Raw genomic sequence first — 20,249 nt, 5'->3', positions numbered from 1 at the left:
TATATATATATATGCGCGACAGAGTATTTATGATAAGTTTGACATCATGTCAAAGGTTTATCCAAATCGGGCACCCGAAAAATTCAAAGGCACGATTATGGTGAGCAGTCAAAAGCGTTTACAAAATAAAGCGCTTGCTTCATTTTAAAGTAAGACGAAAGATGAAAGGAATATAGTGTTTTCTTTACGTAGCAGATATAAGCAGTAATAGTTGTCCAAATGGCTAATTTTTGAACCTTGTTGATGCATAATGAAATAAATGTACTAGCAAATTCTTAGAATTTAGCAAAATACCTATCTTCATTCAGCAGATTCTTCTTTTTCTATTATCAAAATTGGCTGTTTATTGGCACAATGATATTGAAGCTCTGTATCATAGATTGTCTTGAACAACATGTAATTATTCCTTACAATTCCACGACTGTAAAAACAAATCTACGATTTATTTGAGTAATTATGTACGCTACATTGGCAAGTGCAGTACCTTAAGACAAGTGAAATGGTCGACCCACAGCAATGCGAGCCACTCAGCAAGGCACCATGTGAATTCATATGACCGTATACTCTAAAATCGAACCGCTAAAAATAATGACACAAGTCAACTTACTTTTTTCATCATTAACAACAATAATACTATCGTAAAAAAGTTGTAATACTAACAATTGATATCGCACAAGTTAATAATTAAACGGCTGAAAAGTATGAACGGTTTAAATAAATAAGCTTTTTTGTTTTAAAAATTTTATATTTAAAAATAAGCTGACATTGAAAAATTCTTTTATACTTTAAAACAACATTATTAAACATGCACCATTGATGAGCTTCTGCCATTTTTGGCAAAATTGTAACAAATGATTTCTGTATCTCCCAGTTGAAATTAACACCGCTAAACGAGTTCTACAAAGGCTGAAACAGATAATAGTCTGATCGCACAAGATCCGGGCTATACGGCGGATGCATTACAATTTTCTGTCTATGTTCTCCCAATTTTTGCTGGGTAGGTAAATGATTTATGATTTGGCATTATTATGGTAAAAAAAAAAAGAAAAAAAAATTAATGGTTTGTTGATTGTTGATAGTAGAGGCCGAATTATTCGTTTTGCCAAGCGATAGAAGCTCATAAGTTACGATTCCTTTCCCATCCCGCCAAACAAATGACATCGCCTCCTTTTAGCTTTGCCACAGATTTTAAAGCCTTCGTTGCTTTGACCATGATATTTTTCGCCTATTATTGTCGCAACTTTTCATTACCTGCGATCAACCCCTTCGATTTCGTTCCGTTACTATAAAGCTTTGTAAACGGAAATATGACAACGTATTTTTTTTGTCAATTCATGTGCACTCAAACGGTGAGCTTTTCTTTTGCAAACAGCCTTCAGATATTTTAAAATTGTTTACTAGTGATGGCCTAGTTCTCTAGCGATGCTATGGCTATTTTCATGTCGATTTTGCTTAATCTTTGCAATATTTGCATCAATTTTTTTTTGTAAGCGGTCGACCACTACAAGTAGCATCTTTTATGTTCAAATTCTCTAGGCGGAATTATTGTCTCTTTCTCTCAGTAGCGCATTTTGATCATAAACAGCACACATGTTTCATAGCCTGGGCGGTATTTATGCTTTTTGCTGCGATAAATTTATAAAATAAAGCGAGTTTTTACGGAAGCTTCACGTATACTTAAGCCCTATCATGAATCTGCAAGAAAAGAACAGTTCAACAATTTCAACAAGCTTAACACTGTTAAATCCCAGCTCTCAAATGACACCAACGCTGACACAACTCAATCTTACGTAATATTACGAACCTACATTACCGCATGTTCCTATTTATGAAACACGTCACCCACCGCGCTGATTTTGAACTTGTCGAACAAGAAAGGCCGTCAATACTTTTCAGTCACCTATTATTTGTTTAATGTTCCTCTCAAATGTTCATCGCGCAGACTACAGGAAAGTAAGGTAAGATAGAAATAAGAAAGGTATCGAAGTTTAATCCAGCTAACCATACATTTATAACAATGAGACTTGACTGTTATAGTGAGATCTATCGGCATAGCTTTTATATAATTCAAACTACAATAATAGCAAAGATTGATACACAGTCACAAACCCACAGAAATCCTTTCGAGAGGCGCTAAATGATGAATCCATATCAGTACTCGACGCTGCCACTAACGGCCGACCTGGCCCAGTTGATCGCTCAGGTTTAGCAACATGGCGACCTCCAGTGAACAAACCGATTGTGCATGTCCGAAATCGAAATATGGACAAAATGGTAAGCGCAAAACACTTCTGTACCCCATTTTGAAATGGACGCTTTGGCATGTGATGGCATGGATGAGGTAGGCTTGCCGGTGAGCTCTACGTCAGCTGTCTTAGCCTTTTGGTGCTCCTATGAAGGAAACAGATTACAGTAACAATAAAGTGGTTCCCACAATATCAAGTTTGTATTGTTTAAATAAAACGCAGTTTTATGCTAGTTCTATAAGAAGTGATTCTGCAGAATGGAAATATATTCATTCCTAAGCATTTTTAGTACGTTGTAGGCCTTCGAACTCCGTAAACTAGGCAGAACGTGATTGTTGTATTGTGTGTATTCTTGATTTTAGAGAAGACGATAATGATTTCTTTTCAAAATTCGATTTGCTAACCTTTCTTCATTGTCGTCATTACAAAGGCCCATAATAGATAGGTTTAAAATAATAAAAATAATGATAATAATGATATATTAAGTTTTTCTTTAATCTTTTTTTAAGTTAATCTTTTTCAAAGAAAAAGAAGGAAAGAATGAATGTTTCCAATTATTGAATATGTAATTATAAACCAGTAATTAAGACCGAAGGAAAATATTTAATATCTGGGCTATGTTTATTCGTTGAATAATCTAATATAACAGGTGACCTTTATAGTCTTCCAGTCACTAATTCGAACTACTAACTCACTCTAAAGTATTAGTCTCTTAAATTAATTGATAAAATTAAATTTTTCTGTTAGATTAAATTTAGCTAACATTCATATACCAATTAATTTTCATTTCAAAATTACTTTCATAATGCCTCTATCGGTTTTTGTTATATAAATGGTATTTATAAAGTAAGTAGAGCATGAGCTGAGAAATTGTTCGTTATTTCACTAAAAACATTGAAAACAATCCTCACTTTCTTTTGCGCATTATTTTATAGAAACTAACAACTCGCACGATCGTTTTTGTATGTTACAAGCAGCACAGGTGGTTCATAATAGTGCACCCAAACTAAATATCGGCACCTTTTTTGTAAAAGCAATATATTGAAGGTACGTTACAAAGGAACATATGGATGCCTTTTTTTTTCATATATTACAGATGCGTTTACAGCTGTAGCCACTGCATCGTATGCTCTGTTCTTTGTCGTTGTCGGATTGCCGCTTTGGTGGAAGACCACAGAAGTGTATCGCGCTCCAATACCTTTCGAGCAAATTGAAGCTCTACACTCGAGTAATGTTAGTATTGTCAACGCCAGCATCTTTACAGCAAACGTATATTTCGTGACATTTGCTAGCAATAGACGAAAGAAATCCATCAATAGTTCTTTTTCAGTATTAAATATACCAAATGATCGTTCGAGAATTTGCATTCTACGTAAAGAGATAGAGAACAAACAAATACTAGGAAAAACTTCAGAACAAACTCTCAAGTGAATATTTCAAACTCTCAGAACATTTTTATACTCTCCTGTAACTGATAAAACAATTAATATGTATGTCTATCGTAAACGCCAAAAAAAACTGTGATTTATACTACTATAATGAAGGTAGTTTGTGTGGATAATAATCTTGTGACAATACTGCAGGCAAACCGCATCGACTCTCGACAAGAGCCATACCGAAACCGCCTCTATAAAACAATGGGTTTTTGTGCTTACCAGGTATCTCAACTGATTCATGTAACATTGTACGTTGACGACGACAAGTTGGATCTAGAAGCGCTTTCGGCTGCGCTCGTCGAGGCCAACAACATTCGTCAGGCTAATCTGAAAATCGAAAGCGAATTTCTATCGTTCGATTATGCGTGGTCGGCGCAGCGGGCCTCGAAGGTCATGCAGGACATGATTACGAATTCAAAGAGTCTGTCGGCACTTGATGAGACCTTCCGAACGGCTACAGCACATTTAACAGCCGATCTCGTCGTTGTGCTCTCACGTCAATTTCCTGGTCACCCACGCCGGATTATTGGCGCTTATCGGACCGTGTATATCGCTTCAGACGAAACTGACCTGAAATTGGTCGCCCGCCATCTAGTGACTGCGCTTGTGTATAACGTAGTTAGAGAAGATGTTCTACGAACTGTCTTTGCGCCCCTCTCGGATGTTGAAAGAAAACGAGTGAGTGCCTTGGGAAATTTCGATTCAAGTAAATTGCTGTACGTAGTAGATTAATTATAAGTTGCTTTTGTGGATTTTTTGAACTATAATATGTTTATTAGTACAGAATAGTAACTGAAACGGAATTCGCGCTGTGGTTTTGCTTAGTGATTGAATATGGTATGGTGGTATGAATAAAACTATTTATGAGTTATGCTCGAAACGTCACAAATAGTTAATTGGAATATCTAGACAAAGTCAAATCACATATTTGTTTAATTTTTAAAATGCATCATTCTAGCGCCTTCCAAATTCAAGCCGCTCAAAGTAAGAAATGTTGTCTTTGTCTGTGTCTTTTTGCTCTCAAACAGCCAACAAAAGAGCAACAGCGTTCATTGCACGCTTCGCCGATCGTCGATGTGGTCCTCTCGTGCATCGTGCCAGAGCCTCAACACGCGAACGTAAGTTTGTGCTGTTTTCTCATTAAAGCTTGCCTTGCAGCTTGCTTTTAAAAGATACACTAACTTAACAACATTGTTTCAACTTTTTATTTATAAAGTCTACGTTTGTAGCACTTGTTATCTCATCCACAGCTATGCATTTGAATGTTCGTGTTTAATACCATGGTCTTTTTCTTTAGTTTGACAAGTCAAGATTTGCTAGAAGGCCGCTAATCGCATATATATTTTCATTCTTATGGGAGGATTGCTGCTTCAATATACGACCGGTACACGACAAATTCAAATGAAAATTTCAATTCAGGTGATGTGGAATAGTGCAGGTGGATATGAAGCATATATGAAGCCTGTCGTGTCAAAGCTACAGCATGTTGTCCAGCTTCAAGTAAAAAGTCAGGTGAGAAGAACATGTTCACGCCATTTTGCTGCATATAGTGTCCGAAGTGAACCAACAACGAGAAATTAGAATGAAACAAATTCTAGATTAGCTGCTCGAAGTTAAACCATCTGTAGACAGGCGCAGCGTCGTCTGCTAGGCTAATCCGCAAGTTTTTGACTGCTCTACCATAGTAGCCATAAGCAACAAGCATGCCGGTCATTGCTGGTTCAAATCTCACCGCTGGCAGATGATGACAAAGGATTTACCAAAGTGGAAAAAAGCAAAAATGTTGACTACAAGTGCTACTCATATGACTAGCCTGCCTCCTCTTGAATATTTTTGAGAATTCGCAAGGCAATTTAATACACCTACTGACAGTTTTTGAGGTAATGTGGAAGACATAATTCTAAATATCTCTTCATGTAAAGAAATAACTGCCGGTCAATCAGATTCCAGATCACTTGAGGACACTGCGGGTCACGAACATACTTCAATAAATGCCGTGAAATTTTGGTTTTTCTCACAGTTCAAGTTTGGCTACGGGGTCAGTTTGGCCGTGCAGAAGGATGCTGATTTAGGTGGATTCCAAATATCGCATAATGCCCTGTCGCTGTTAATCAATCAGCTCGAGAAGGTTCTACCAGGACAGGTAAATGGTGTACTTCCTGCAACTGAAGTAATGGGCTGCCATACAAAAACATGCCCTCACTGACTGCATACCTTATAACAAATAAGACAACGACGCTTTATTATTCAAATCAAATCCCATTGATACCACAATTTTTTCATATTCCACTGTTAATGAGGAATTAACGATCGCATGAAGCTTTGGATGTTCCAAGCAGTTCATGCAGGTAGGTTTGTAAATGTAATATTTTCAAAAGTCTGCTCAGTGCTAGCAATTGAGCAGTCCATGTAGCCCACTTGCCTATTCGCTAAGCGAGCGAATCGTGTTGAAGCTAAGATTTTAAGTAGAATTGTCTTTGTATTAAAACAAAAGTGACAAGAATAGAACATGTTTTTGCGCCTGAAGACAGTACGTGCACCAAATGAGGATCTATTTACATTTACTTTTCAGGTATCTCTCAACCCATCGTTGAACTTCTTCGTGTATATTGTTCCTCCATCAATTTCGCCACTGCATATTTACGATGAACGGGGTTAGTTCTAAAATTTAGAGATAAACTGAATCCAGAACAAACCAAGACTGGAGTGTCTATTTAATTGGGTCTATAGGCTAAATACAGTATTTTTGTCGCCTATTCAATATCTATTAAATACGTGAATTTTACAATTACACTTAGAGTACGTAAGATGTGGTTTATTCATTTAGGTACTTGGGTCTTTTTTTTAGGTCCCACATTCTACATGACGAAATTTAAGCTTCTTCGTTTCATTTTGAAATACTCGAAGTTTCTTTTCAGAACATTGTTCGATATAAATATAAATAAGTATAGGTCATACTCCTTCCGTTTGGCACGTCTTACAAATTATTCTTTTGGTTTCTCGTAGGCAAGCCCTTGGAGAGTAATGCCTTCATTTCGCCTCGCTGGGGTGGTGTCTTGTTCTACAATATCGACTATAATCTAACAGAGCCTGAACAAAATACAGATGCAGTCAACGTGGTTCTCGATAATAGAATTATTTTCCAGGTATTTTTTAATCTTAAATATTCATGATAAATTATCAATGAGAATGTAGTATATATATATATATATATATACTATATGCATATATATATGTTAATTAAATTGAGTTTTTATAAGGTACACAGATCAAATCGGAATGGAAATTTTTCCAATTTTTCAAGCAAAAGTAACATATAGAAATTTAATAAGTGATATTCACCCGTCGGCAAGGTATTCTTGAGCCAGCTGCGTCCTCTACTAGGAATTCCCGCTCGAAATTCGGAGTTTGATTCGCATTTCCGTCGGGACGGACCTGTGGTCGCTGACTGGGAGCTGGATCTTTTGATGCGGCGCAGAGCTCACGATTATTTGGTCGCTACTTCGCGAACATTACACAGTCTGGCGCAGTTGCTCACTACGATCGAAAATATGGTCATTAATGATAACGTCGGACAATTGGTTAGTGTCAAGAGTGTCGACCCTTTAAGATTCAAGAATACAAAAACTGTCATAGAATAAAGACGTGAAAATAAATTTTAAATCAACTTCTATTCTTTAACTTGTATATGAACACAATCCTTGCAGACGGAAACCTCAGTAACTTCCGGAAAGCAGGCTCTTCGCTCCCTCGCACAGGTAAGAGAGAAGCGACACGCTAATATGGCTACTAAAAGTCCTATCGCTACATTAATGATTATCAGGTTCCCGTAAATTCATCACCCCAATCATAGTTCTTATAGTAAACCATCGTTTATCCATAAAGCAGTGTTCGGCATGTGTAAGAATGGTCGCGAACCTTTATCGCATCAGATGTTCCTAAATGTAGAAAGTAAACATATCGCCACTTGATCATCACAGGAACAGTATAGTTAACTTTCTTTCATGTCGATGTCGTTTTTACTGAAGGGTCATTTGGGTTCGGCACTGGCATCTGCCGAGACAGCGTTTGCAACAGCGGAACGGGCATTCTACGACCCATCACTGTTAGGTCTGCTTTACTTCCCCGATGATCAGAAATATGCGATCTACGTTCCTCTTTTTGTACCCACAATGCTGCCGGTGCTACTTTCACTGTTTGGCATTGCCAAATATCTAAGAACGCTTTGTGCTACGCGTAAGCTTAAAACCGAGTGAGAAATCACCTGAGTTTAGCTGATCTTTGCACAATAGTAACAGATATACGTCGGCAAACCCGACCGAAGCCTCAACCAATGATCTGACCTGAAAAATTTAAGGCCGTAAAGCGTATGTTCATTAATGCATATATATTTATGGCAGCGGACGGCAGTAAGAAAATCGAAGAATTTAAAACAAATTAGTCGTTCCTCCCGATATTTTTGCTTGCTTAGCACTTTTTTTCACTTGTTGCTATTCTGAGGACTTCTAAGTTAGCCGTTCAAACTACCAATACAAGCAGATTTATTTAAGATTTAATTTTTTTTAACGTATGAATGGAAATTTCAAAATAGCTAGCTTGCATCATTATAATTAATTTTCTTAATAATTATTATAACCATATGAGGTAATCTGCTATCAGAAACGATGTGTACAAGCATAGACATACCTTGTATTTTGAGTAACACTAAGTCATTGCCAGCGAACATTTGTAAAAGACGAAGACAAGTTCCTCTAGCATGATGAAAATAAATCATTATCATTATAATTTATACATAAAAGTGTTTATTAGCTGTAAGATATAAACGTGTATAAAAGCCGGCAAAAAAGACGATATTCAATTTAATTTGAGTGCACTCTTTCGAATGTCAATATGTTTTCTGGAGAGGTAAAAATAATTCTTTAACCAAAAGTGTAGCTTAACCGTCATCTAATTACTTAGTTACCTAAGGTAGTTATTAAGGATGACATTTTAAAAGGAAGCAAATTCAATATTACAGCTTTTGTAGTATATTGGTCTGTATGCATCATTCCGTCTAATTTTTGATCGAGGAGCTTTGTCTCGTCATCTACTTCAGTCAGAAATTTCTGGAATAATTTAGTGGTGTGGTTCATTCATGAATTGCTTGAATGAGTTGCTGCATGATATATTTCAATCAACGATCGCGTATACATAAACTGTAGTCTAATTACACAGGTCCGCGTTAGGGCCACTAAGTATTTTATTGGGATTTTAGGGAGAGAATGTGATGTAGGATAAGTTGTCAGGATATCTCATATGTGAGAGAGAGAACGAATTTCATGTCTGATTTTAGAACACAAATCGGCATTAAAGCATAACTGTTAAAGCCGATGCTTTCAGATCGCATCGGTTCATTAGTAGTAGGTTTTTGGAAACAACACTGTACATTATATATACAAAACAAATTTTACATTCTGTATATAACTCTAACTATGGTACTGTGAATAAAGTTTGTATATTACAATGCTATATTTTATTTCATTTTTTATTTATGTGTATTGCAATTACCACTGCTAAGTCTACAAGTATTTGAAAAATGCAACCTTCTGCGCTATACGTGATATTTTTTATAGGGCCCTAGAACTGCATTTCAACGAAACTAGCGAATCTAGAATTTAATATATTGCCACTGTTTGCAAACAATATAAAACCGATTGCCGAATGTCGGTAACGGCCGACTATTTGGGTGACCTAGCTAGCTTAGCATTCTTGTGTTCCCTTAAATATTTATGGTTCGCTTTGATAGACAAGAACACGGATTTAACTGCATGCTGCTACGTAGAAAATCTTGGTTTATTTACTGCCTTTTGAAAGTGTATTACAATGTATTTATTAAATGATACACCTAAGCTGTTGGTACACTTAATCATCATGTGATTGTTCTAATATAATGCATGTTATAATAATGCATAATGTTCTACGTAATGTAGATAATACAAGCCTTTATTATTTTATATGATATCTTCGAACGTGTAACATGCAGCCTTCACCTAGTAATAAACGTATGAGTTATGGTGAAACAACATAGGCTTGGCTAATTAAAACCGATGGTATGCGCACGCGTAACGTCGTTTTTTCCCTCGAAAAACCAACCTAATTCTCTATTATAATGAAAAGAATCAACTCAATATTAAATTCGACATCCATGGGGGGCTTAGGACGATCGCTGGTAACTGCGTACTAGTTATTAGAACTTCCTTAGAATTTTTTTTCGTAATGAAATTTCTACAACTATTTTCAACAACTAGCAATGAAAATGCAACGTCCTAATGGAAAAGTCGTTTATTTCGTTCTATGTCGATCTGTACACTTCGTCTTTCATATCGCATAGATTATTACGATCGTCTAAATATTTCGGTGTTTACGTCAGGTATTTCCGTCAAGCATTGCTTCAGACGATTTACCTTAGGATACTCAGTTAAAATACCGACACCTAATTCTAATGAATTATCCATCCTTACCTATTTAGACACTAGCAAAGCACATACTCCTTTATGAACCTTATTGTTGAATTATATATGTTTCTAGAGAAATTAGGACTTTCTTGTGCATGTTCCTTGTTAGCGCCAATGCTCTATATTGAGCCGCTGTTCTATCGATCGTACTTTTATTGTGGAGTTTTGTAAATCAACATAAAGCCCAAGATAAATTTGCACGCTTCTCCTACTTAATGGCAGTAGCCGACACAGCCATCTTATTGCACGGTTCCAAATCCATTTACATTACTTATCGTACCGAAGTTCTCATTCTATAACAAACCCAATTACTAGAAGCTAAGATATCTCTGAAGCAGATTCTCACAGGTCGTCTTCATTATCTACTCTGCTAAGATCTTGAGACGGATTTAGGCTCGGTTCTAACAACACACTCATTTTGCTAAGCGACTTGCTTCTTCTAAAATCGCTATCCTTGTCTTCAGGATCATGCTCACCACTGCTCTCAAGAAAACGACTTAAAGCCTGTTGATCGTCTTCATCTTGTTCGAGATTGATTTCCGACAAATCACAAGGAGATGCAATCTGGCAAAGGGGCGCTTCAACTTCGCCTGTTTCCTGCACGACAGAGGGAACAGCAAGTCAAGCCAATGAGTACAGTAGAACCAATGATGATTCGACCACATTATTGGAAATTAATTAGAATTAAGATTGAGGCAGAGGGAATGATGACACCGAACCGGCAAATAAATTACATCCGCTGGCTTTGACCTAGTGGGTCTTTCGAGCTAATCTAAAAAGACATCGAAGTCAACTTTGGATTAATATAAATGCAGAATGTTTTTTTTTTTTTTATTTTCTTATAGCAGTGTCATTTAGCTTCAGCTGAATGTTTTATGCTGTTTGTTATCTCGTGTACTATAGGCATTTGTAGCAAATTAGACATTGCGCCAACAAAAAGCCAAGGGTCATTGGTTCGGCTTCTGTGTGATAAAATCAGGGCTTTGAGAAGAAAGAACTTGTTAATTGTGCTGTTGCGCTACTTACCTTGAACCTTAGAAGATCTTTTTTAAACTCTTCCTCGAATGTTCGCCGGCGTTCTTCCTGAAGCTGTTTGTTACGAGCTTCCCTTTCAGCCGCTTCTCGACGCTTAATTTCGACCATTTCTCTGGTATCATCCATGATTAACATGGCTGCGGCGCAATCCCCAAGTTGCTGTTCCACCTGAATATTATACATAATATGCCAATGTGCATAGCGACAAAACACTGCTATTTTAATAGTGACAATACTAGTCCTAAAAGCCCGAGTGTTGAATAAAGAAGCTATCGTTTGATCTTAATGCAGATGTAAAGATTACGTAATCATTGGCTATTATTGCCGATTATTACCTAAGTTGTTGCCATCGCATTGTGAGTTGTTACTTAAACGTTCGCATTTTATAGCTATTTTGTCATAAACAATAGCAGGAAATTATATAGTCATTGGTGAACGAAAAGGGTATTGTTGAGCAATGTAAACTACGGCGAGCTCGTTTGGGCAAGGTAACTGTACGCTGTATAAGGTGACATAAACGGTGCGCTGCTTATAAAAAACAGGGAAAAGTATCTTCCCGCACTGAAATAAAAATTAACAATATTAAATAAACATATCGCCGACCTTTGCGAGGAGCTCTTTCGATTTGGCGGCCTGTGTCTTAATGTCCGCGATAGCGGTGAGCGTCATATTCAGCTTCATTACTAAGGCCAGTTTGATTTCTAGATTCGCGTACAACTCGGCGATGTGTAAATCGCACCCTTTTATTTTGTTTATATTTAATTCAGTCCTGAAAGACAAATGTATAATTTTGATTAATTTCTCAACTCTGTCTTCTCAAAATGAAATTTGCCTTAATTGTCTAAGAGGAAATATGAGTCACCTTCGTTACAGAACGAGATGGCTTTTATAAAAACAAATTTACTCTCCCATATATTTTGTCCCTGCGGTGCAAAGTTCTGTATCGCCTTGGAAAGCCTACCTGTACCAGAGATCGTCGATACGATCAGAATTTCTTAACATGAGCTCCATACCAGCGTTCTGCTGTTGAGGTGTAAGGGGCGTACCGCATGTCTGCACTGCTGTAGCTGAAGATGAACCACTTAGGGTGGACGCCCCGAGGGCTAAAGCATCCTGTAGTACGGCGGGCAATTGTATACTACGGGGTAGCATGGTTACGCTGCACTCTAACCCACGAACAAATCCAACAACAAGCCAGAAGAAAAATCAATATTATTCCTCGTATATTTTACAGTTGTTGATTTATTTATGATCATTTAATTAATCGGGATCTACCATTTTCCTATAGTATAAAAAATATGATTCCTAAGCCTAAGGGTAGCTCCGTAGCCGCTAAACTAATTTATACACAACTTATCAAGTATAATAAGAAGGTATTTAGATGCACGGTACGTTTTTTAACCTATCAAAAATCCCCAGACATTATATTATGCCTTGCCGACTACAGAAAATGTCAAATGTAGCAAAAAGTCGGGAACCGGCAAATTACGAATTGTCTCTTCCGTGGGTACCTTTAGACGCTTCTTCTCATTTTGAAAAAAGCGGAACCATCCTTTTGAAACAGTTGATCTACGAAGCGTATTCTTTCCGTATTTAAAAACATATTCGGTCAATAACCATGCAAAGAGTGTCTATTAGACGGGCACTTGAATTAATTTTAATAATGCTTGCGGTAATTATTATACTCTAGTCATATTAAACACTTCATAAACGTCTTCTGTATATCACATTTATTACCTGTTCTTCCACAGCGATTACTGTCAAAGTTCATTTCAAAATATGAACTTTTCATATCGGATGTATTATTAGGATTATTTTATAATTTCATCAACATCTACGTTTGCTATATACTTTCACCCCAAATTTCACCCGAAACAGCTTTAATCCAATTTACTCTCATAAATTTACCGAGTTTTTAGGGCACTTGCCTGTGATCAACACAATCCTATAAAATCCCACTGTAATAGAAATTTCCGTCCGCCTGTTACCAGTAGCTAGCAAGACAGATCAATCGTCACCTGATCCATTTGACGGGATTGCTGCTGGAAAGTCTAACGGACTGTCCATCAACATCAGCAGATCAGCTCTTGCCATCTAACATTAACAGTAGCAATACGAGCTCCATTTAGCCGTATTGAGATGGACACAGAAACACTGACACCGACATGGACAATATGGATATTGTGCTTGCCAGTTCGAACGTTTCAAAAATACCCGCCTTTTGAGCATAGAATTATCGCTCTTTTGCATTCTCTCTCCTCTTACACGCAAACGATGCCAATAGCGCCCTCTATTTAGGCTTAAGTTTGTTTGGCTTGACTATAGGAACCCGTGTGTGCTGCTATCGCCGCACTGCCGTAGCTAAGCAACTGCGCGTGTAACTGTTTGTGTGTGTGGAGTGTCGGAAGCGTTTTAGTTTGCAAAACAGCTAAGCAACGGCGGCGTCGTCGACAGAAGTGGCATTTCGCGGCTTATCTAGAAATTAATTAATGATTGTCGTACATACCTATATATATTTGTCGTGGAACTGACGCACTGCTGCAATCGAGTAGCTAGAAATAGCAAATCGCCACTATACAGAGTGCCGATTCGGTAACGCTGTCTTCTCGTAGTCGTGTAACAATAAGAGGTAGCACTGAGTAGACGGGCCCCCACTCGAGATCGGAAGATGTCATACAAGAACGATAGTCGAATTTACGTTGGCAACTTACCTCCTGATATTCGTACAAAGGACATCGAAGATTTGTTCTACAAGTATGGTAAAATTACGTTCATTGATCTGAAAAACCGGCGCGGACCACCTTTCGCGTTTGTTGAGTTCGAGGATGCCCGGTGAGTTTAATTGCTTTTATATGACACATTTTTGTATATCTGAATAAGAAACATCTTTGAGTCTTGTCGTTTGCTTATTGTAAGGAAAGGTTGTAGATACTGCCTCCCGTTAAAAATGCTGAACATTATACATTGTTTTATGGATGTCTCCTTCTGAACTCACATACATGCTTCAGTCAACAAGGGACTTTAGCATTTGCGAGAGGCACTAATCGTTCAAAGTCATGTTGCTCGTTAATTTGACATCATGACTATAGTTCTCGTAATTAGGCTCGCGCTTGAGTTGGTAACTTGACATTTTCCTATCGTTTGTTCTATGATGAGTCCTGTACTGTCAAGCCCGTAATCCGCCGTCAAAGGCTCGCCCACCATGAGGCAGTAAACCTGCGTCCGCCGTCCCGGCCATGTTTGACCCCGCGTCCATGGCACGTGCGTGTACCTGTTATGTAGGTTTGTCTTTTAAGCCAACAGACACTTCCCGGGGCTTCGATGACGGTTGTCTTTACCGGTAAGAGTATTTTTAAGGCTAACCCTTGAGGTGATTTAGCTTATGATACAGTCGTTCGTGTTGCTAGGTACAAACAGGTGTACACTGGCTGGCGCCAGCCAGCAGTGACCTGGCAGCTCGTGGAAAACTTAAGGAGAAGGAGAAGACAATGGTTGCACACTAAGACAAACGAGCGTATACGGGCGAGATTGTAGGAAGTGCCATCGGTCATTACTTTGCAGTCATAGTTGACCAGGAGTACGCCATTTTCCATTTCAGTCGAGTCATCGTCGCCAGTGTTAATTTTTATCTTATCAAGCAAGGTGCTGTTGGCTTGGTCCTAATTACCTACAGCGCGCTTAGGAAGAGAGCAACAGAATATGATCCTGTGGTACACCGTTCCAGAAAAGTAATCAGTGCCCGTTGTAAAAGTGTATTTCCACTGTGGCCTTCCATTATGTTTGCACAAAATGCTGTACGTGGTAATGTCAGCGTACAGGGAATAACATCGAAATTTGTGTCGAATACTAGTTTCTATAACCTCAAGAAACGGGAGAAAGCTATATTTCAGGGACCCTTGCGCTCTTGATATATATATCAGTGATGATATGATAAATAGTTGAACCCAATCCTTTAAATGGTGTTACCAACTTATGAGCTGCAAAAAATTGTTTTTTTTTTCTTATGAATTTTTAAGTTAATTAACATTAAAAAAAAAAGGCAAACAAAAAAAAAGCAGTTATTAGCCTGATCGTTAGTTGACACTGATAAGGCTTTTTTGGTTTGCTTTTCTGTTTTGTTTAGGGGGGAAGTCCCCCCCCCTGACTTCTTCCTAAATAGTGATCCTTTAGCCTTACTGTTCATTTTCTCAATTCTTAATTTTCGTTAACACTGCTGCAACGAGTGACAAAGAAATTTATGTTTTTAAAATTTCCCGCCATATGTTTTTCTGCTAGCCCTTTCCCTCTTGAAGGCAAAAACATGACGCAGCGCCCTCTGGAAAGGCTTAGGCATGAGTATTTCGTTTTGCTAGCGTAACCAGTGCTGTAGTTCGTTACTGGTATAAGTGGTAGGTTGCTCATCGATTCAATCGGACTGTGTTGTAGTGAACGTGTGCAACAAGTGCTCGACCTGTGCTCATGTAATAGCATTTGGTGGAGCTGAGTTATTACCTAAGCCTCATAGCAGAGAGATTTCGCGGCTTGTGAGCGAGCGAAGGCGATCGAAAATTAGCGGTCCAGGTTTTGCATTCGCACTAGTCGTCCTGTGTCCTAACGAGTCAGCCATTTCTAGGCCAGTCGACAACATTCGGCTGCGGTGCTTGTGTACTGTATGTCTGCGTGAATTAGGGATGCTGCGACAGGCGTCGTTAGATTTCTACGTTCTGTGTCGTTATTGAGCATTCCCCGCCACGAAGGGGAAATCTTCGTTATCGTACCTGTTGTGTATGGTGTGATCGTACTATATTCGTGTGGTTTTTTCGTGTTCTTAACCGCAATTTGATACAACTGTTGGAGGTACTGTTATTGCCATTATTCGCGCAGCAAAAGTATTGAAAGCTGCCGTGGAAATAGAAATCAGAGTGGAAAAAGCTTGGCCGACTCACGCCGCCGATCATCATGTCATCATACAGTAATGTTCGCCGTATTTACGTCGGCAATCTGCCCTCGGACATCCGTACCAAGGACATTGAAGACATTTTCTACAAGTACGGCAAGATCACGTTGATCGATCTGATGAACCGGCGTGGTCCACCGTTTGCCTTTGTCGAGTTTGAAGATGCACGGTAAGTGTGTGGCTAGAAGGGAGCAACGTAGTCTGGGTAGCTTATGCGCATTTCTTTGATTGCGTTGCCATGGTAACTATGAACGAGCGCTCTTTGGTGGTTCAAATTTTAGCGTTAGCAAATAATTACTATGGCAAATTTTTATCTTGCCGTGTCATAAATTTTTCCAAGAAACAAGGATATGAGACGCAAATGAGTACTGCCTAACGGCAGAAGTATCGGGGTCTTACAGCATTCAGTTATACTCGAACGTAAAAATTCACGGTAAAACGAGCGCTACAGACTCGGGCATAACCAAGCTAAGCAGGCTAATATATTGTTAGCATTGTGTTTTTGAACACAAACGAATCTAGCCGTTCACGTGCTTGCCTTCTCTTGAGTTACGGTTCATAGTGTCAGGCGGGACCGAGTCAACGTATTGTCCACAAGGTCAAACTAAGCGGCTGCTCGGCTTGGTAAATTGGGCGTAGTGCTCCATTTTCTACGGTCGTTTATCTATTGGTCGCTGTGGTAAACGATCTCGACGCAGTATTACGCTAGACAACATTACCAGCTCCTTGGGCCAACTTTCCTTCCGTTCCTGCGTTGTGCGAATCTGATCATGTTGTATTTGTCGGTCAACTTGTGACGTCATGTCTTAATAATCGTTTCCACATGTGATACGCCTCAACGACCTCCTGTGACACGTACTCCGTGCGCTCAACGGATAGCGAGAAAGTTTTGGCGTTAAACCACTGGAAGTAGATTGGTAAAAGGAAGAAAGTAACGACAATACACATAATAAGCTGCATGGTGTTGGATGCATCTGTTATGTAAACACAACCAAGAAAAAGAAATAGAAAACTAAGAAGGAGGCAATATAGAAAGAAAAAATAATCTAAGGAGCTAATATAGAAAGAAGAAATAATCTAATCAGCGAAGCTGATATTCGTTGTTATTTGTGCAGAGATGCCGAGGACGCAGTTTCTGCTCGTGATGGCTACGATTATGACGGGTACAAGCTGCGCGTGGAGTTTCCACGTGGGAATTCAGCGCGACCTCGAGGAGGTCCTTCACGCGGCCGAGGACCACCTGCCCGCCGCAGCCAGTACAGAGTCATCGTGTCAGGTAAGCAATACTACAATTGAAATCATACCGCCACTTTCAGTAAAGTAACAGTACACAATTTGTATATCGTGGTTCATCCAATGATGATTTGTGCTTGCAAAGAGGGGTATTCTTAATGTTCGGAGCTGTTAGTTTGTCGTGGCTCATTCAGTGATGATTTGTGCCTGCAAAGAGGGACTGCCTTCGATGCTCGGAGCTGTGCTAAGGGACTGCCATGTCGAACATACGCACAGGGGCCATCTGATGATCATCGAGTAAGGATCTACGGGTGTATTGCCTTACAATTGACTCATACGAAATGAAGACGTTTATTTTCGCTTGTTCCTCATGAAGACATTGTTTCATACATTCCCGCTTTACAGCTTTTTATGTGCGCGTAACTAACGTTTTCTCTTCTACACGTTTTTTTTCTCAAGGGCTACCCCCAACCGGATCGTGGCAGGATCTTAAAGATCACATGCGTGAAGCGGGAGATGTTTGCTACGCAGATGTCTACAAAGACGGCACTGGAGTAGTCGAGTTCCTTCGTTACGAAGATATGAAGTACGCCGTGAAGAAGCTTGATGATAGCAGGTTTGCAGCCATTTTTCTGCTTAGTATGCTGTTCATTTATCGCCTGTAGATCAATTTACGAAAAGAAGTACAGGAAACTACGGAACACTCAACCAGTGGTTGTGCAGTTTCCTGTGCTTCTTCTGACTTAATACCTTCATGCATTTGTATGTGATATCGAACCAATTGCGGCGTGTTATGAGGAAGTATTTTAGAAGCATCGATGGACGGACTTGCACATCGTCGATAGCTTATTGTTCTAAAAAGCAAAGAATAATTTTTTTTTGGTTTGCTTTTTCTTTCCGCATTAGATTACAATTTGCAGTAATACTGCGAGCAAATTAGTTAAAGTTAATTCGGGCGACCTTGGTCCTGAAACGGCTTAAATATCACAGGTTGTGAGGATGTGGTATACGGGACATCTTGTTTACATTTTCGAGCTCAATCCCACGAGAACCCCATTAACCAACGAAAACTTTGCGATGTGAAATAACGTTCGGTCGAATTCTGATTTTGTTTGTTCTTTCCTTCCGGTAAATGCAGATTCCGTTCGCATGAAGGCGAGGTATCATACGTCCGTGTCCGTGAGGATACCGGTCGTGATTCGCGATCCAGATCACGCAGCCATTCACCTCGTCGATCCCGATCGCCCGTCAACTATTCGCACTCACCTGCGCGGAAGTACTCACGTAGTCGTTCCAGGTCACGATCGCACTCGTAGACTGCGCTCAGCTCCAGAACACGCGGCAGCGGCCGGTCGCGGTAGCGGTACCGGTAGCGCCGCCGGCGGCGGCGGTGGTGGTCGCGTTCCCCCTCGTCTGCAGTCGTCGTCATCAATCATCGTCATACAACGTGCTCAGCTCAGACAGCAAACCTTCCCGCTCGAACCCTCCCTAGCGTCACCACATATCTCATACCACTTATATTATAACATATACATATATATACATATTAATAGCCATGCTCGCAGTTTTCCGTTCGTTCGTTCGTTTAATCGTTCGTCCGATTTTGTGCTCGCGCGGAGTATGTTGTCGTTGACTGTTGTTGTTCTTCAGCGTTTTCCTTTCCCCCGTTCTTTTTTACTGTCGTACAGTGACATTAATACTACATGTACTACATCAACATGTATTATTTGTAAGAAGATATTGTAAAACAAGTTTTTTGATGAGTTCTGAGTACATGCTCTCGTCAAGTGCCCCCTCATGGATGTCCTAATAACGCTGTTGATTCATAGGATAACGGTGAAGAACAACAACAACCAACAACAACAAACAACAACAACAACAACAACAACAAAACGAAACGAAAAGACTTAACAATACAGCTTTGTGATCTCTCGATAGTGAAGCGTTGCACTGGAGATTCTTGTCCGTGTGTGTGTTAAGAAGGATTCTGTGTGAAGGACAAGAAAGATAATGGACAGAACTGACCCCGACTCTCGGCACTTCATGACCAGAGGAGGCGGAAAACCATAAAAGAAGCACCAAATGGATCAAATAAAGGATTTCATTGATGAGGATATCTCAGGACTAATCATCTAAGGAGGATAGCCTACGGCTCCTGCTTCACATCAGTCACTCTGGAGTACATCAGCACGTACACCGGTTGAGGGCGTGTATGTGTTTACCTACAGGACACGATCTCGTAATCTCTATAGCTCACACGTATCAGACAAAATCAATCTTTATCCAAAATCACCTCAGCTAAATCAGTGGACAATTGGATGATTAGTGATGAACAATTAGATCGCAATTGGATTAGTGATGTGCTCGATGTGGTTTTGAGAGTACGCAAGAAATGATGACAATCAGATAAGGAGCTAACTAGTTCGTTGTGGAGATTAAAAGGAAAAGACGGCAGAAGAGGAAGGCATACAGGGTAAGAAAGCTGGACTTGATGGTAACTCTCTCGCTTTCTTTCTCTTTGGGAAGGAACAGGTGAAGGTCACACACACATACACAGTTAGGAAACTATTGGATGGAGGAGGAAGTCTTTGATGATGGAACGGTCTTTAAGGAACGGAAGTTAGGACAGGCTGGCGGTGTTTTTGTCGGTGAACAGTGTTAGTGTGGGAAATCGTTAGCATCTCTATAGATCATGGTATATGGAGTGTGATATTGTGGAGAAAGCTCGCACATCTGTGTCTTCGGGAATTCAGGTGGATATATGGTCAGTGTATTGGAGTTCACTAAGCCTGAGGCAGTCTTTCAGGATAACGGATATGGAGAGAATTTCGGATATGGAGAAAATTTCTTGGATTAAGCAGTCCGGTCG

The 20,249-nt window shown here is 39.4% G+C and overlaps 4 protein-coding genes across 8 annotated transcripts in view; 2 read left to right on the top strand and 2 right to left on the bottom strand.

The window, feature by feature from the left end:
• Window positions 1-1,944, bottom strand: part of Zpr1 (zinc finger protein Zpr1) — a 10,553-nt gene extending 8,609 nt beyond the window's left edge. Inside the window, exon 1 of the mRNA XM_022809837.2 lies at window positions 1,805-1,944. The gene's annotated coding sequence lies outside the window, so the exon portion shown is untranslated. The remainder of the gene's footprint in view (window positions 1-1,804) is intronic.
• PIG-S (phosphatidylinositol glycan anchor biosynthesis class S) lies at window positions 1,822-9,190 on the top strand. Its single transcript, XM_022809832.2, has 12 exons — window positions 1,822-1,958; window positions 2,116-2,274; window positions 3,343-3,479; window positions 3,905-4,360; window positions 4,711-4,800; window positions 5,102-5,194; window positions 5,703-5,825; window positions 6,255-6,336; window positions 6,689-6,828; window positions 7,036-7,263; window positions 7,390-7,440; window positions 7,711-9,190. Exons 2-12 carry the CDS (start codon window positions 2,214-2,216, stop codon window positions 7,936-7,938), a joined length of 1,689 nt encoding a protein of 562 aa, XP_022665567.1. The 5' UTR covers window positions 1,822-1,958; window positions 2,116-2,213; the 3' UTR covers window positions 7,939-9,190.
• Window positions 9,191-9,988: 798 nt separating this feature from the next.
• On the bottom strand, window positions 9,989-13,423 carry Dysb (dystrobrevin binding protein dysbindin). Of its 3 annotated transcripts, none has more exons than XM_022812115.2 (5): window positions 13,230-13,423; window positions 12,173-12,377; window positions 11,815-11,980; window positions 11,203-11,379; window positions 9,989-10,773 (listed from the first exon to the last, which is right to left on the bottom strand). In XM_022812115.2, the coding sequence occupies exons 1-5, from the start codon at window positions 13,303-13,305 to the stop codon at window positions 10,519-10,521; spliced, it is 879 nt and encodes a 292-aa protein (XP_022667850.1). In that variant the 5' UTR covers window positions 13,306-13,423; the 3' UTR covers window positions 9,989-10,518. The 3 variants fall into 3 exon arrangements, with proteins under 3 accessions (XP_022667850.1, XP_022667851.1, XP_086848979.1); XM_022812116.2 differs by having other exon boundaries at window positions 13,140-13,386; XM_086992853.1 differs by lacking the exon at window positions 13,230-13,423 and adding an exon at window positions 12,949-13,083.
• A 116-nt stretch (window positions 13,424-13,539) lies between these two features.
• SF2 (splicing factor 2) lies at window positions 13,540-19,496 on the top strand. Of its 3 annotated transcripts, XR_002674497.2 has the most exons (5): window positions 14,109-16,316; window positions 17,263-17,423; window positions 17,556-17,677; window positions 17,840-17,996; window positions 18,519-18,564. XR_002674497.2 is itself a non-coding variant. In XM_022812119.2 (4 exons), the coding sequence occupies exons 1-4, from the start codon at window positions 13,880-13,882 to the stop codon at window positions 18,694-18,696; spliced, it is 660 nt and encodes a 219-aa protein (XP_022667854.1). In that variant the 5' UTR covers window positions 13,540-13,879; the 3' UTR covers window positions 18,697-19,496. The 3 variants fall into 3 exon arrangements, 2 of the variants coding, with proteins under 2 accessions (XP_022667854.1, XP_022667852.1); XM_022812119.2 differs by lacking the exons at window positions 14,109-16,316; window positions 17,556-17,677 and adding an exon at window positions 13,540-14,043 and having other exon boundaries at window positions 18,519-19,496; XM_022812117.2 differs by lacking the exon at window positions 17,556-17,677 and having other exon boundaries at window positions 15,542-16,316; window positions 18,519-19,496.
• The last annotated feature ends 753 nt before the right edge of the window (window positions 19,497-20,249 follow it).

This window comes from Varroa destructor, unplaced genomic scaffold (genome assembly GCF_002443255.2).
Source record: "Varroa destructor unplaced genomic scaffold, Vdes_3.0 BEIS01000006.1, whole genome shotgun sequence".
NCBI classification, from domain to species: Eukaryota; Metazoa; Arthropoda; class Arachnida; order Mesostigmata; family Varroidae; genus Varroa; species Varroa destructor.
The sequence above is the reverse complement of the archived record's forward strand: the minus strand, read 5'-3'. Positions and strand labels throughout refer to the sequence as shown.